Genomic DNA, 17819 nt, shown 5'->3' on the forward strand with positions numbered 1-17819 from the left:
AGATTGTTGTATTCACAACATGATCATTGTTAATTAATAAAAATAATTCTTCTCATCAGTTATTATTTACTATTCCACATCTCACATCTTATGATAAAAGAAAAAAAGAAAAAGAAAAAGCTATTATGTGTAGGGTGTGAGTAATGTAAATCAAAATCCAATTAATAAACAACATTTATATGAAGATCCTTTCTTAAGAAATAAACAACTCTGGATATGGGCCTTAGATCCAGAATAGAAAGAGATGGGCCCGGTAATATAGAACCAAGCCCAAACCATAGTTGAAGCGGATGAATAAAACGGTGCGTTGAGAGGGTATTTTAGTCATGCAGTGCATTGGGTGTACAGATCATCCTCTTTACGGAGACAGTGACACTGACACCGACACGGTTCCCTCCCCAATTACTTTCGCTTTTGACGGCACCGACCCAATTCTCCGACTCCGGCAAGAAACAAAATCCTTGGGTTTTCGAACTCCTATGGCTGCTCACACCCATCTCGATGATGTAATACGAAGTCTTCCAACCCGTCAGCTGCATAATATATATTCTTTAGCTTCTGTTGTTTTCATTGAATGCGTTTTGTGAAACACAGGATGATGATTTTGGAGGCCATTTTCCTGGGACTCATAATAACAGGCGTTCAGGTTAGTTATTTTTCTTTGAAACCAAAAAACTTATGATGTATGTTCTTACCGTATGTTTGTTCTCTTAAATATTTGTTTCCAACGTTGTGCAATAAAAATTAGTTGATAAGAGAGGCTTTGGGGATCTTGAAGACGATGAAGATGATATTTTTGGCTCAAAAAAGGTATTATTTAATATTGAGTTCAATTATTCTATTATTATGTGAACTAGAGCATGCCCACGCATAAAGAGTTGCATTAATCCATTTTGCCATGTTGAAGTTAGGCATGAAATTATCAGTAATGTATTGGAGAAGTTTCATAGATTTTTCTTATCCATTAATTCCAAGTGAAGAAGCTTTTATCCGATGAAGTGCAACTATTGTGGGGCCTGGAAGTTGAAAGGGGCATGATACTTTTAGTTTTGTATCGTGTTTTTTTAGAAGATCAGTAAATGAATGAAGAACGATTAGTATCTAATGTACTTTGCATATTGCTTGGACTGGGCCTAGAAAATGCTTTCTATAAGTGGCCTTCGGACTTCACTAATCCAGGAAACATCATTGTTGAGTCGTAAACCTAGCTCTTGGATTCTTTGAGACATGATATAGTGTGAGTCTGCCCCATCACTACTTATGAATGTCTCTCCAGTGCATGCCTAAAGCTTCTTGTCATACAGAACTCTCAGCATTTTAAATATTGTCCAAACCACTAGTAAAAAAAATCTGAAAATCATAGGAATAACACATTATTTATATTCTTGATACTTTGTATATATCCAAGTCTCTACCTACCTCAGATGCAGGTCCTTATTTATTGTATTACACTACTTCTCTATATAATTTGTAGATGCTTGAATACTAAAGATCCTTTGTGCATCTTATTTGAATACGTTGTAGATAACCATTTGTTCACAATGCAGAGTAAGACAAAGTTAGAAGAAACTGCTCCTGGTGTAGCAACAGGGATGATATTGTCACTTCGTGAGAGGTATTCTATGATCTAGAATGAATGTTTATTTAATGGATAACAAAAAGTTAAAAGCCAGTAATTGTTAGATTGCATTATCTTATCTATCCTTCCTGTAACTTTCTTTTGCAGTCTTCAAAACTGTAAGGATGAACTTGCAACGTGTCAAGTATGTATTCATTTGCACCTTCATTGTCATTCTGTGGCAGTATATATTAGGGAAAAATTTAAGGGAAAGAAATAATGTCCTATAAATTAGGGATGGATTTCACTTACAAACTTAATTTGTCAGACTTCTTTTTCTTTAACTTTGATCTTTTACTTTTTACATAATTCTTATTGAAAAATTGAGACATATGGTCTTAAATATGCTACTTTCTGCGTTTGGAGGCTGTGGAATCGATTAAAACTACTAATAATACCAATTTGTATCTTTTTCTTTCTAGCTATTTGAGAGAATATATTTAATGCTAGGTTTCACCTCATAATTGATTAGATACAAGTTGGTTTTTCTTTTTGTTCACTGATAAAGCAGATAACTTGCTTGATTCGGCAGTTCCAACTCAATTTGAAAGAATCTTGATGTGTCTAGGTTAATATTGATTCACCTATTTGTTAAATAAAAAGTGACCAACTAACAAACCAAGAAACTACTTGTTACAAATAGTAGCTTATTGTGCCCATTAAGGTGCAGCTTAGTAGTCAAATGACAAACTTTGTATGAGTTGTAGACCTAGAAATCTTGGGTTCGATTCCATAGCCGGAGTTCTCTTGGATTAATTATGGTTCTGGTAGGTTGGGTGGTATTTTTGGGGTTTTCTGCCTAGGGTTGAGTCTGAAGTGCCCTGCCTTGGTGAGGTTCAATGTCATCATAAAGTCTTGTTTCATTGAAACCTATAAATGTTGACTAATTTAAGTAAATTGAACTTGGTAAAATGAATTGGTGGAATAATTGAAAGACAAGACTTTTTGGGTATACATATTGAATGCCAGGATCTCGCATTGAGTTTCTGTTAGTGGATCCATACTAAAAAAAAGTTTCAGGACTCAAGTTAAAGGCCTTGATCTTGGTGGTATGCTCCCTCCAGGTCTAAGGTTCAAATCCTCTTGGGTGCAAACAATTCCTAGGGGCCATCGAACTGCGGGATTTTCCCTATGAATTACCTTAGATGCACTTGCAGGAACCTCCTTGTCGAGGACTTGTGCACCCCTGGGATTAGTCGGGATGCTATTCCTGGACAACCGGTGCCAATAAAAAAAAAAAAACAACTGAAGTTTCTTTTCATAATGAATGATTTTAGAGGTGTACAATCTTTAATGTATAAGAATCAGCAGTCACCATAATATTTGTCTATAGCTTCTCTTGCATCTGCGACCTTTGTTGTTAATCGCTGTGAAAAGGCATACCACAGTGAGTACCGATTAAAAAAAAAGGCGTACCACAGTGAGTAGTGCACCTTTAACTTATAAAAATCTTGAAGAGTTCGTTGTATTCAAGTAGGTATCTTTAAAAGTAAATAAGTTCAAAATACATTAAACTCTTGATTGTGATCTATTATAATTGGTGTGTGCAACTTACAATTGAATTAACTTTTTCAACTTGGAAAATTCAGATCAACGAACTTCAAGAGTAGTAGCAAGGGATATTTAAATAGGTTTTCCACACTTGCACAGATTACTTTTTTTTGGTAAATAAATAAATTATATTGATCAAAGAAAGGCAAAGCCAGTACACAACTCTGATGCCCTAACTAGGTAGGCATATTAGTGGCAAGAAAATCATGAAGGGCCATGCCATTAAAATCCACAGCAATAGCCCAACTACAAAGAGTTTTAAAAAATAAAACTTTAAGCTCCTCCAACGATCTTTCCTGGTCTTCGAAAGTCCCGCTCATTGTGCTCTTGCCATAAGCACCACATGTAATACCCCGTTCCCATAGGATAGAGATGTTATTAACATTTATAACATAAAGCCCGGTAAAGAGATTCATATCCTGAATTACCTCGTTTATTGAAAAGCATCAAAAACTGAAATGAACATAATTGTTTCAAAACTGAATGTAAAGTGGAAAGACATAAACCCATCCTACGAATGACATAAAAGGATTGTAGTTCTTGTGTAAAAAACACTTATTTCTTCCTAAGTCTTTATACTAGATCTACTCCTGGCCATCCAGCTCTGCGTCATCATAAATGCCATCTGTAAAATTAGATATGAAAGAAAATAAGAAGACAAACAAAAATGAGTCGAATACTCAGTAAATAGCACATCATACTGTAAAATATAATCTGGCCTAGCATTGATTTATTTTTTTGAAGACTCTTAACAACATACATATAGCATCACAGATTCTCAATCGTACATGTAATATAACTTTCTGAAAAACTTCACATATATACATATATCGTCACATATTCACATAGCATATATATATATTCATCATTAACATAAGCGGAAGCATACATAATTATGACAAACATGTAACTTGAATGCATAATAACTTGTTTATCTTGTCATAACATGGAGTGAAACATGCTTAAGTCCGTGTTTCACTTTACTTGTATAACATGGAGTGAAACAAGCTTGGGTCCGTGTTCCACTTAACTGAATAACATGGAGTGAAACACGCTTGAGTCCGTGTCGCACTTAACTGAGTAACATGGAGTGAAACACGCTTGAGTCCGTGTCTCACTTAATTGAGTAACATGGAGTGAAACACGCTTGAGTCTGTGTTTCACTTAACTGAATAACATAGAGTGAAACATGCTTGAGTATGTGTTTCATTTTACTTGTGGTTAACTACGCTTGAGTCCGTGGCACCGTAACATTTCTTATCTTTCTTAATGCATGAGAATTTATTAGGCTTCATGAACATTTCTAACATGGCATATTCTTGTACATGGCATAGTATAGCATAACATGACATAACATGGCATATTCTTGTACATGACATAGCATAGCATGGCATATTCTTGTACATGGGATAGCATGGCATAGCATAACATGACATTTTCTTATACATGGCATAGCATAATATGACATGACATAACATGCTCTGAACGTTTATGACATTCCATGGCATACATGATCTATGTACTATATGAACATGGCATACATGATCTAAGTACTATATGAACATGGCATACATGATCTAAATACTATATGAACATGGCATACATAATCTATGTTTACATGGACATGGCTTGCATAATCTGACCATTCCATTGCATGGCATACTTGATTTGAATTACTACATGAACATCTCATGGCTTTCATATGATTTTAGTAACATTCAATCAATCGAACAACAAATTCATTCATTCAAGCATAATCTCATATTTCATCAAAGATCGTAAAAGGAATCTAACCTTGACTTGCCTCTTAGCGTAGTGTAGTTAACCATCATAAGCATATCATATTTTCATACATAACAATAATATTCATAGTATGCATGCATTTATATGATCATACTATTTACCTCTTAGCGCTGCTTCCTGATTTCCAACTTGTAGTGCGTTACCTATACAAGGTACTCGATGTTACTAATTTTCTAGATAGACGTGTCGCGGTTCTTTACATGATTAAATACAAAATTGGAATTTAACATATTAGTTATCTTGTTTCCATGCAAAATTAATGAATACTTGTAATATATAATTAATCAAGAATAAATTGCTTAGTAGTATAATTGGGTTTAATATAAATCTGCTAGATAAATATTGTAGAACTAAATCTAAAATTTAAGGTTTTGTCTTGTAAAAATATATAAATTGAAACAATAATCTAATTAACTCCTAAGTATTGCCTACGTAATATAAGGGATTTTGGCCTACGAACACAAGGTGTTGAAAGGAATAAGGATCAGGCCTAGCACAGGACAAAACCCATCTGATAGTTCAGCCCTTACAAGAATAAAATTACCAGGCCGAATGGGCCTCAGAGCCCAACGCCCACTTTAACATCAAAAGCAAAAACACAAGTTTGAGAGGAGTTTGTGAGAGGGAAGGTGTCGAGCGATAACATGGAACTCACCGAGAGAAGAAGGCTGAGGCGACGACGGCTCTCGGGTGGCTGGAAGTGACCGGTGACGCGACTGGGTCCTTTGGGCAGTTGTACGACGCAAGAGAGAGTGAGTTTAGAGAGAAAACTATCAAACCGAAAAACACTAGGGAGAGAAAATGGTGGCCTACAGCGATGGGCTTACCGGAAGGGAGTGGGTGTGACGGGGCTAGGTTCGCTGGCAGTTTCTGGCACCGTGGTTGGTGCTTCGACGTCCTAGGGTGGTCAGCGGTGGCCGGGTAGAAAATAAGGCTTATGCGAAAGTGTTCTTCCTCCAGGTATTTCAGTGTGTTTAAAAACAAAGGATTTTCATGGGGTTTATAGACAATGGGGAGGTGAGCGGCGTGAGTCCTCAATAGATATGCTAGGGTTTGAAGTTGGCTACACTTGAAAAATTATTTCTACGAGGATACGGATTCTGAGAGGATTTTGAAGAGTCAAGTTGTGGTTTCAAACTAGGAAACTAATCTAATATGGAAACTAACGGATAACTATACAAAGGTTTTGATAGGGAAGGAAATCACTAATTTAGCGTTAGCATATTCCCTAATATGATAATAAAAGTAAAATAAAAAAAATAAAATAATAAATAATAAAAGAAATAATAATAGTTTTAAGCCCTAAATTTGAACCCGTATATTACACCACATAATGCAAAGAGGGATCATCTTCCAAATTGCTTTAATTGGTTGCTTGCCTCTTATGTTTGACCAACTAGCCATAGTTGCCTCCACGGTCTTTGGCATAACCCAGGACATATCCAGTTGAGCAAATACCTCATTCCAGAGAATCCTTGCTGTATCACAATGCAAGAGGAGATGCTCTACCGACTCTCCCCCTCCTCTACACATGCAACATTAGTCTGCAATAATAATCCTCATTTGCCTCAAGTTATCAGTGGTGAGTATTTTACCCAAAGAAGCAGTCCATACAAAGAAAGAAGTTTTAGGAGGCGCCTTGCGTCTGTAGATCTTTCTCCAAGGGAACTGAGTATTAGACTCTTGAGAAAGGGCCTTATAGAAAGGACGAATGGAAAAAATACCTTTGTCTGCTAGAGTCCACCACATAACATCCTATTGCCGCATGTTTTGTCTTATAGAATATATGAGGCCATAGAAATCTTCAAGGGTGCTTATTTCCCAATCTTGTGCCGCCCTACTAAAATTAATGTTTCAAAGGATCTGTCCCCCCGATATCTCCATAACTTCCGCCACTGAAGCATCATTAGCACTTGCAATCTGGAAGAGGGAAGGATACAAATCTTGTAGAGCCCTATTGCCACACCAAACGTCTCTCCAGAATTTGATCCTCGAGCCCACACCCAACTGAAGCTTAACATAACGGCTAAACACCCCCATCCTCTTCTTATGTATTTCCACAAACCAACTCCATATGCCCCCCTGACTTGTCTAGTACACCAATCCCCCCATAAACCACTATATTTCTTCTCAATCACCAATTTCCATAGATTGTCTAGTTCCCTGGCAAATCTCCACAGCCACTTGCCTAATAACGCTCGATTGAATGCCCTTAGATTTCTTACCCCTAAACCTCCACCAGAGATAGGACAACAGACCTGCTCCCACTTTACCAGGTGAAACTTGAACTCCCCCTCCATCCCCCCCCCCCCCCCCCCCACACACACACACACACAAGAAATCACGCTGGAGCTTCTCAATACGGTTCACCACACTATTGGTAAAAGAGATAAAAAATAAGTAGGTAGGTTTGAAAGTATACTCTTTATCTAGGTAATCCTTCCACCTTTCGACAAGTACATTCTCTTCCACCCCGCCAATTTTTGCTCTATTTTCTCGATCACTATATCCCAGACTGAAGGCACCCTCGATGCACTCCCCAACGGGAGTCCCAGGTAAGTCATAGGAAAGGAGGTTATCTTACACCCTGATGTTCGACCCAACTGGCGTATGTTAGAGACTTCCCCCATTGGCACCAATTCTAATTTCTACTAGTTCACCTTCAAACCAGAAACTACCTCAAAGCAAAAGAGTAAGGCCTTCAGAACTTGCATTTGGTTTTGCTTTGCTTCACACATAATAAGTGTGTCATCTGCAAATAGTAAATGAGAAATATTAATAGTACCCCTATCCGAGGTTCCGATCGGGACTCCGTTTAGAAAGCCATTTTCAACCATAGCTTAGAGCATCCTACTTAAGGCCTCCATAACTATGACAAACAACAAGGGTGACAATGGATCCCCTTGTCTCAAACCGCATGAGCTATGAAAAAAACCCACTGAACATCCATTTATCAACACAGAGAACTTTGCCATAGCTATGCACCAATGGATCCACTCCCTCCATCGCTCCCCAAAATCACCTCTTGAGCATATGAAGAAATCCCAGTTGACATGGTCATATGCCTTTTCCATATCGAGTTTGCACATGATCCCAGTGTTCCCGGCTTTCTGACTACTATCAAGGCATTCATTGACTATTAGCACCGCATCTAGGATCTGTCTACCTTTTACAAAGGCGTTTTGAGGTTTTGTAACAATCTTACGCTTCACCTCATTCAGTCTGTTCGCAAGCACTTTAGAGATTATCTTATACACCCCATTCACTAAATTAATAGGCCGAAACTCCTGGATCTCCTTCTTAGGTATCAATGCAAGGAAAGTGGTGTTAAGACTTTTTTCTAATTTTCCAGCCAAGAAAAACTCCTTAAACACCTTCATGAGGTCCTCCTTTCACACTTCCCAACAATCTTGGAAGAACCCCATAGAGAAACCATCTGGTCCTGGAGCCTTGTCCCTAGCCATTTTTCTCACTACTTCATAAACCTCTATCTCCTCAAACTCCCTTTCCAGGCATATCACATCACTCGACCTGATGGTATCAAAGGCCATCCCATTCAGGGGAGGCCGCCATCCCACTTGCTCCATTAGTAGGTTCTCGTAGAAGTCAACAACATGATTGTGGATTACTTGCTCATCTCTACACTCCACCCCATCGATTTTCAGCATCTCAATGTTGTTATTTCTCCTATGCGAGTTTGCGATTCTGTGAAAGAAACTCGTGCTTCGGTCTCCTTCCCATAACCACAATGCCTTGGACTTTTGGCGCCAAGACATCTCTTCTAGTAATATCATCCTCTCCACATCTGCAACTAGCACAGACTTTCGATCTTGTTCTTCCTGGGTAAGTGGTTGAACCTTTTGAAGCCTCTCAATCTCCTGAATTTCCAGCAGCTTTATTTGTTTGTTTTCCCCTATATTGCCAAAAGACTCCAAGTTCCATACTTTAAGGTCTCTTTTAAGTGCTTTCAATTTACCCGCAAAAATGAAACTGGGAGTACCTTGGAACTGATAGGAAGACCACCACTATTTGACCCTATCTACAAACCCTTTTGATTTTAACCACATATTCTCGAAGTTAAAAGGGCGACAACCATTACGAACTCCTCCACAATCAAGCAAAATAGGCCAATGATCCGATCCAATACGAGCGGGGCATACGCTTTTGCCATACATCCGGGAAATGACTTTCCCATTCTGGTGAAATTAAGAACCAATCCAGTCGAGACCATGACTGGTTATTAGACCAAGTAGCGGTACCCCCGGTTAGTGGCAAATCCATTAAGTTCAGGTCAAAGATACACTCCGAGAACTCCTCCATGGCTGGCCGCAATCTTCTACTTCCAGAAACTTTGCTTGGGAATCTTACAATATTAAAGTCTCCCCCTATACACCACGGGAGTTTCCACCAGTTATGGACCCTCGCTAGCTCTTCCCATAGCAATCTTCGATCTATATCTAAGTTGGGATCATAAACACCTGCAAAAGCCCATAGAAAGTTATCGGAGACACACTTAAACGAGCAAGCTATTGTGTACTGTCCAATAAAATCCTCCACCTTCTCCACCACCCGCCGATCCCACATCACCATAACCCCTCCCGCCGCCCCATTAGAGGCCAAGAACACCCAATCCACATGTATTCCACTCCATATAATTCTCGTATTAATCATTTTCAATTTCGTCTCTTGCAAACATACAATATCAGCCTTCCACTCCCTAAGCAAGTTCCTAATCCGTAGACGTTTATTTATCTCATTTAGTCCACGGACATTCCACAACACTATCTTGGGCTTCATTGAGGAATGACCAGCCCCTTGCCTTTCCCCCTGCCCCTACTGGAACTGCCTTTCGTATTCATTGACCAAGTCAATTTTTTGAGTTCCCTATGCATCTTCGATTCACCTTTAGTTTTTTGTTTATGTCCCGCTTCAATTGTTGTGAACAAAGCCATAAATTAATCCTCATAGCCAACACACTCAATCCCCACAAATTTTTGGATCTCTTTCACTTTATGAAAGACCCAATCTGAAACATTCGGTTGAGCTGGGAAGCAGAAATTCAACGGGACAGGTTCCTCCATCCTACTACTCTGAATTCTGTGAGTTTCGCCGTCCAAAGAAATATCATCCAACCCCAATTGTCCACAGACATCAGGGAACACCAGATCACCATCCACCGAGTGCATTAGATCCTCAGATCCCTCCCCCTCTTCAACCTTCCCCTCAAAATTGAGATCTGGTCGAACAGAGACTTCCATCGAACCCAAAACCATGTCTTTTGGACTTGCCGTCTATCCTCCCATCGACAGAGAGAGACCTTCCAAACTCGACGGAGAGCCCGACGCCTGCTTCGTCAGAACTGACTGTTCCCACTGTTCAACACCACCGTCGGGACATCATTGGCATCACCCACTATAATCGTCAGCGGTGTCTGTGGACATGCCACTACCTTTTCCACCGACAGAGAGCGCATCAACGTTTCGGATATGCGCTCCACATATCCTTCGCAATGGGACGGGCCATTGCTGGATTGAAGAAGCCTAGGCCTAGAAACGAACCCTCCACTAGAAGAGGCCAAGTTGCAATCAGGTTGGCCCGTGGGCTGGGCACTGACCATGGCTGCCTTATCCAGCCCTCCAACAGGATTTGGATTGGACTGAGGTTGAGGCCTAGCCTTCATACACCATCTTGGCCTATGAGTCTCATTTGAATACCCTGAGCCCCATCCTTTACTTCCCCTTCCTTTATCCTGTTTCCCACTTCTTTCCTTTTTCAGCTCGATGTGCCAACGTACTTCCTCCATCTCCCTCTACAACTTCCTCAACTGTCCCTGCAAATCCATCAAACGTCTTCTGGTATCCCACACCTCCCGCCCAGCATACGTCCTGCCATCCTCTGCACCCCCGTACATGATGCGGGGCTTGATGCTCCACCCCGTCAGAATGGCTTGCACCTCCTTCACCCCTCCTCTGCGCGTGCCTTGGTCCCGCCGCCATGAGTACCTCCTTAAAGGACAGTTCAAAAGCGTTCACCCCCCTTGCCACTTTGCTCACCTGAGCTCCTATGATGGCTCCATCCCTATTTCCCCTGGAATGGGCCATCTCCGAAACGACTTCATTCAGCCTTCTCCATCCCCAGCCATCTTCACCTTCAGGGAAACTGAGCAAAACTTTTCTTCCCGCCTGACCGTACTCTGCGATTGACAGATACCGCCCACGGCTATTCCCACACCGTTGAGCAACAAAGCTTCGATAGCTCTCCCTTATCACCGAGTACACCTCCTTCTTTCCCCCTCTTAGGCACTCCTCCAGCACTTTCACAAACCACTTAGTTGTATTGAGTCCCACCATCACCTCATGTTTCGCCTTCCAACCCTATTCTGAAATACGCAGATTACCTCCCTCCTTCACAAGCACTATCAACTTAGACTCTACCACTAACTCTCTAGCAACTGCCATCTTAACCACCGCTTTACTATGGCGCCATCAATGTAGCAATATCATCAACGAGTCAAAATTTGCATGTGTATGGAGAGAGAAGTTTTGCATGTGTTTTTGGAATAACATGAAACGGAAACTATACTTGCACAGATTACTTGGCAGAGGTTTTCCACAGTAGTAGTGAGGGATGTTATGCAACTTACAATTGTGTATGAATTTTATAAATGCTACTCCTTTCCTTTCATAAGATTGAAGTGTTCCATGCTGTGCACAAAAGTGCATAATGATTGTACCTATAAAAAAGAAAGTGTATAATTATTATGCTTCTTATATGATTCTGTCTCCCAGCCAAAACATTCACTGGGCCACTAATATGATGTTGTCAATTTCAGTCGGAGCTTGAAGCTGTAAAATCTGAGATTCAAATGTGGCATTCTTCATTTCAGAATGAATCCTTTTTACCCGCTGGGACTTCTCCTGGTTAGCGCATCTTGAAGACTTCATTTATTTATTTATATTTATCATGCAAGATATGTGTAATTGATGTAAGATTCCAATATTTGAGTCTTTTTGTGATCATTTTCTGCCTGTTTTCCCAAAAGAATTGATTCCATCTTTTATTTTCCTTCGTGTAGAACCTAAATCTGTGATTGATTATCTTCAGACTCTGAAATCCTCTGAGGAATCATTAAGAGAACAGGTTTGGTGTTTATTACTACTTTTTTTCACTTCTTGAAAACTAACAATTTATTATGTAGGATCTCATCCATGTTTTGTTATTGTTATCAGCTTGAAAAGGCAAAGAAAAAGGAAGGTGCTTTCATTGTGACATTTGCAAAACGGGAGCAGGAGATAGCAGAGTTGAAGGTAAGATCTTTATTTTCCATACCCATCTATGTAATTTCATTTTGGATCTACAAACCTCACTCTTTGGCAAAACAGAATTTATTAGAAGAAAAGAGGAACAATTTGGAGAGATCTCAAAACGAGGAACACAATAGTTCATGAATGTATGGAACTTAGATAACTCTCATATAGTTTTCATGCAAAGTGGCTCCTTCTGCATAAATGTATGTGAGTCTTAATAATATCTACTACTTGCATGTCTAGCAATGTCTGAAGGTTTTGGATGAAGTTGCAGAACTCCCATGGTCTGTCAGGATTGTAACTAGCCTATCCCTCAAAATAAGAGCTGCCCCTCTACAATCCTGAGATAATTTTTCCCGGTAGCTTCCTTTGATCCAATTGAGAGATAAAACTACTTGTTTTAACCTAGAAAAAAAAAAAAAAGAAAGTGTTTTAAGCCTTCAACTAAAGCTCACAATCAGCTTCAACGACACTAATCAGTAAAGACACCCAGAATTCCTCGAAGGAAGATGCATGGTTTCTTAGATCTGGAGTTGCTGGGATTTCTGGACAGGACTCCATCAGAATGAAACACAAGAAAGTATTCACGTGGGGTTCCAAGCAGTAACTGTGATGTTACGGCTTCATTTGAAGTCTTAGAAAATGCAAATGCCTTCCTGTATGAAGTACCTTCAATGCCCAAGGAGAATTTTGTGACTCCACCTTCTTACATAATTTTGCTTATTATATTATTTTATTATTATCCTGCATTATATGATTTCATGCCTTTTATTCAGCTTGCTTTTTGGCTATGTTGGTTATTTGCATGTAACTTTATGATGTTTTGCCTATCTAAACCAAATTCATTCTTAAATGCCCAGTCTGCTGTCAGAGAATTAAAAGCGCAATTAAAGCCACCATCAATGCAGGTAATATACTATTTGTTTTGTTTTTTGTGGTGGGGGGAGGGGGTTGAGGGAATTGTTACTGGAATAGAAGGATAGGGAGGCACTCTATAATTGATATTTTGGCATTTCTTTTTCTGTTTCCGGTTTAAGATTTTCTGGGATTTAATTTTTTTTTTCCCGATTAGATCTCCTTTTGATGGATTATTTTCAGTGATTGTTAAGCATTTGTGTTCATTATTCCCAATTTTTTCTAGAACCAAATCTGTTTCTGTTGTAGTTTCCTGCTTTCTAGTGTGTAGTAGGTATTTAGGTATTTCCTTTGTATACTTCATGTATACTTGGGTTTGTGCCTATTCTTGGTAATAAAATTTTTATTAATTATATAAAAAAAAAATTTCTAGAATCAAAGGGGGGATATGCTTGCATATCTTTACCATTTACCCATTCTAGAGAGCTGCAAAGATTGTTGTCTCCCCACCACACCCTAAACAAGGAAAGTTTGTACTTTTGGTCCAAAAGCTCTAGGTTTGAGATTGCCTCATATGTTCTTATTGATGAATGATATGCATATCTTTGTCAAATGGATAGACAGCTATAGTGTTTTAGATTTTGAGGCTGGGAAATATGTTTTCTTTTTTTATTCAGCTTCATGAGATTTCATTTCCGACATAAAGAACTTATCAAAAAAAAAAATTGGACACAAAGGGGATCTTGTTATTACTCAAAAGAAAATAATGACTCAACACATGTAGCCTAATGATTGGAAGAACGGACTTTTGTTAATTTATCAATGAATTGGCCTATCAGATTTCTATTTTTGGATTGGATATGGGTTTATTTTAGGCTCTTCTGCCTCTGTTATGGTCATTTTCTTTAAGTGCTTTTCATGAGAATTTCAAATGATACAATTTCAAGTTTGCTTTCGCCAATGAGGGAAGATTTGCATCTTGCCATTTTCCAGTCGTCTAATCTTTCTGTGAAAGTATAACCTGTCTTAACTAGAACTTTCAAAGTATACGGGAAAGGATAAGTGTCAAGAAGGAATTCTTAGTAAGTTATACGGGGGAGTTTGGTTCATTTGTTTACTTAGGCCCCGTTTGGTTGTTAAACTCATTTGAGTTCAACTAAGTTTAGTCTAATTTTAAGGTAAGTCTAACATTCAAATACCAAACTCTCAAATTACTAAACTCATCTCAACTCAAAACCTCTTTACACGTGGGATCCACAACATTTTTCAATTCAATACTTCTTTACATGTGGGACCTACAACCTTTTTCAACTTCTCATAAATACATCTAAACTCATCTTAACATTCAAACAAATTTAAACTTATCTTAGGTGGACCCCACCAAACTCACTTTATCATCTTAATTCACTACTATTCGTAAATAACTCAACTCAGCTAAACTCGGCTCAATATCCAAACGCAGCCTTAGATTTGCAAACAATCATTTTCTGTATGCATAATCTTTATATTTTGTCATGGATGAAATATGCCACATTTTCTTTTTTGTGGTTTCGATGTTTGAACATGTTCTTGGTTTTGGATGACTTATTGGCACTATAAAAGTTTGGTGGAAGTGCTGACTGCTGAATGCTTTATGTGATTACCTTACCGCTATTATAGTGTTAATGATAGCATCGACATATTTATTGCTTTTACCCTCTTGTTGATTCCAGAAATCTCTATATAATGTAATATATCAAAAAGAAATCTCTATACAATATGATATGAACGGTTCAAGCATGCTATGATGGTAATTATTCAAATAAATAACTAAATGCACAAACTTTTGGTATGGTGGTTAATTTGACAGGCCAGGAGGTTATTACTAGATCCAGCTATTCATGAAGAATTTACACGTTTAAAGGTTTGTGTCCGAAGAGCTGCTTGCGGCAAATTAGGCTAAAAATGATGCTTTAAATGCATGCATTTTTTTTTTTATCTAATTATTCTTATTGTTTTCTATTGGCATCTAATTATTCATATTGTATGAGACATTATTTGAAACTCTCACATAAGATACGGTTGTTATTACCTGTTGGTATGTATGTGCTCCCTTCTCCCTCATCTTTTCTGTCTGGTTATAAGCAGCAAAGACTTCATTGTAAAAAGGGAGAAATTGAAAATAATTGCCTATGGGTTGGAAAATATGTCATATTACTGTAAACAGTATACTGCTACTAATCTTTTTTAAGTCATTTTGGATTAATTATATTGATTTCCATATTAAAAACAGTGATGTCAGGTTGATTTTGTATTACTCGAATATATCTATATATTGTGATTTAAAAAAAAAAAAAATTTTTTGATAAGTGATTTAAAAAAAATATATGTTTTGTGTACGTATTGATCTCTGATTATTAATTACCACATTTGGCTTTACTTCTATGGAGCAAAATATTAAACCAACATTTTGGCATATTGTTTGTTAATGGTTCTGCTTTAGAGTTACCATTTTTATGCCATTACTTTTGTGCACCCCCAAGGTGGCTACATGGATGTGGTTTGTGCCTAGACAAGTCTGTTTATGTTTTCTTGTGATGTGTAATGCTAGAATTTGGTTGAGGAGAAGGAGAAAGAGTTGAAGGAGAAACAGGATACCATTTCTGCTCTCAGTTTCACTCCACAAAGTAAGATGGGTAAGATGCTGATGGCTAAATGTAGGACATTGCAAGAGGAAAATGAGGAGATTGGAAATCTAGCTTCTGAAGGAAAGGTGCTGCAACTCCATCTCGTTATAGTACATGTTATTGTACTTTCAGCATGTATTAAGTTTCTATTCTCGGCCTGGAGAGTGGTTATTTTTCTAGGTTTCTTGAGAAACTGGCACAGAAATTTTGTACATATGTGCATGTGTGCAGTAACTGGGTTTCTTGGGTGGTAGGAGTTGGAGAGTAGATCCTATATGATAAGAAACAATTTTATGGCTGATCTAATACTGTCCATGATAAATATTAAGTGATAAATTACTTGAAAGCAGTTATGTGTACACCTAAAGCAACCAATTAGATGCACTCTATATTATAATGTTGAACAAAAAAGTATTGTTTTATTGTTTTAGAATTGATTGCTCGCTTGATTTCATTTGATGAGAAATTCTTGATTGGTTTTTCTCAATGTTTTGTCTGCAGATGCATGAATTAGCAATGCAGCTTGCTTTGCAGAAATCACAGAATGCAGAACTCAGAAGTCAGTTTGAAGGTCCGTAATATGCAATTGCATGTATATTTATCACTCTGGCTGGGTTTCACATACCATACGTGCCACAATATCAAGTAAAATAATCCTTTTACAATCAATCTTTATAATGAGTAGCAATGTAATTTAGAATATTCATTTATAATTCATAAGATGCATCCTTACTTATCAAAAAAAGAAAAAAGAAAAAAGCAAATAAGTTGCATCCTTTTTTCCTTCTTGGTTTGTCAATTGCTAGAATTGTGTTCCCACCACAACTCCAGTCCAGAAGGAACTGGAATTGCTGTGGCAATCAATATTAAACTCCAGCTTATAGAGGGAGAATCAAACATATGTTAACTTTTGCACTCCTCTCTTTCAAAGGAAAAGAAAGGAGAGTGTTAAGGGGTACATATAATTTAAATCGCTGTGTATGCTAAATTAACCTGTTCTTGTTGTATGTCGGTTTTCAAAGTTCATGCAATATTGATGCTCTGTTCTGTTGCATACAGGACTGCACAAACATATGGAGGGGTTGACAAACGATGTGGAAAGATCAAATGAAATGGTTTCCATTTTGCTTTTATTTTTTTATTTACTCTTGAGTGAAATACACAGTTTGTTGCTATGCTTGTTTATGTTCTTAAATATAACATGTTTCCAGAGTACCTGAAAAAGGAAATGTTCCCAAACACTCAGAACGCTTGTGCTTTTTGTCTACTCCACAGTTGCGGATTTCATAATTGTTTTGGACCAATTTTCTGCACAAATGATATCTTGTGGTTGATAATTGCTGCTGTGTGATTATCTTTGTTAGACATTGGTGGACTAATGAGTTATGGCCGGAATCTTTATGAGTTTTTTCTGTACTCTGGCTAATCTTGGATTTGGCTTAGATTCTTCAAACTAAATATAAGATTGGTAGAGGTTGATTTAAACTTAATTTGTGTGGTATAGTGGCCGTCAAATATGAGTGTTGGATGAGAGATTGATGAACTAAAACCTGGTTGACATCATAAGTAGGGTTACTTATTGTTATTGTAAATATGATCAGTTAATAAGGATCCGCATTTATTGCGTCTTCTACTTCAGGTGCTTATCTTGCAAGAGAAGCTGGAAGAAAAGGATGGAGAGATTGAAAGGCTGAAGCATGAGCTGCACCAGAAGAGCCTGATCGAGGAGGAAAAAGTTGATTCAGCTTCTAATAAGGAAGCTAGAGATGAGATAATGGCTTCTGAGGATGCCGGCAACTGATATCTTCATGGCAATTTTGTATGCTTCTTCTATGTTTGTTTTTTTGTTCACTTTTCCTCTCAGTGCCGTTTGTACATTGAAACTGAATTAAATTCGTTTAAGTCAGAAGGATGAGGGAAAGCTCATTCAGAATTTAGTCAGGGGATGAGGGTATGTATCTACATGAAAAAGGTCCCTTTTTCGGTTCCCAATTGGCCACCTGAACGACTTGAATTGCT

At 38.1% G+C, this 17819-nt stretch overlaps 1 protein-coding gene and 1 long non-coding RNA gene across 3 annotated transcripts in view; one reads left to right on the forward strand and one right to left on the reverse strand.

Annotated features, from left to right (window-relative positions):
- LOC121236496 overlaps positions 1 to 3733 on the reverse strand; it is a 25887-nt gene extending 22154 nt beyond the window's left edge. The window contains exon 1 of the long non-coding RNA XR_005934777.1: positions 3510 to 3733. This is a non-coding gene — a long non-coding RNA (uncharacterized LOC121236496). The remainder of the gene's footprint in view (positions 1 to 3509) is intronic.
- Positions 322 to 17819, forward strand: LOC121236494 (FKBP12-interacting protein of 37 kDa-like). 2 transcript variants are annotated; one of them, XM_041132940.1, is made up of 14 exons: positions 322 to 506; positions 595 to 646; positions 749 to 810; positions 1548 to 1615; positions 1727 to 1763; positions 11805 to 11892; positions 12048 to 12112; positions 12202 to 12279; positions 13140 to 13187; positions 14984 to 15037; positions 15725 to 15886; positions 16302 to 16371; positions 16860 to 16915; positions 17440 to 17819. In XM_041132940.1, the coding sequence occupies exons 1-14, from the start codon at positions 327 to 329 to the stop codon at positions 17599 to 17601; spliced, it is 1182 nt and encodes a 393-aa protein (XP_040988874.1). In that variant the 5' UTR covers positions 322 to 326; the 3' UTR covers positions 17602 to 17819. The 2 variants fall into 2 exon arrangements, 1 of the variants encoding a protein (XP_040988874.1); XR_005934776.1 differs by lacking the exon at positions 17440 to 17819 and having other exon boundaries at positions 16302 to 16445; positions 16860 to 16904.

The sequence above is a fragment of the Juglans microcarpa x Juglans regia genome, chromosome 6S (genome assembly GCF_004785595.1).
Source record: "Juglans microcarpa x Juglans regia isolate MS1-56 chromosome 6S, Jm3101_v1.0, whole genome shotgun sequence".
NCBI classification, from domain to species: Eukaryota; Viridiplantae; Streptophyta; class Magnoliopsida; order Fagales; family Juglandaceae; genus Juglans; species Juglans microcarpa x Juglans regia.

What these genes read in the sequence shown, in the direction of transcription:
- LOC121236494 (XM_041132940.1), top strand. Translation starts at nt 327, where the DNA reads ATGCAGTGCATTGGGTGTACAGATCATCCTCTTTACGGAGACAGTGAC. An exon ending in CTCACACCCATCTCGATGAT is followed by an intron (nt 507 to 594) that starts GTAATACGAAGT and finishes TGTGAAACACAG; the next exon opens with GATGATGATTTTGGAGGCCA. An exon ending in AGGAGATAGCAGAGTTGAAG is followed by an intron (nt 12,280 to 13,139) that starts GTAAGATCTTTA and finishes TTAAATGCCCAG; the next exon opens with TCTGCTGTCAGAGAATTAAA.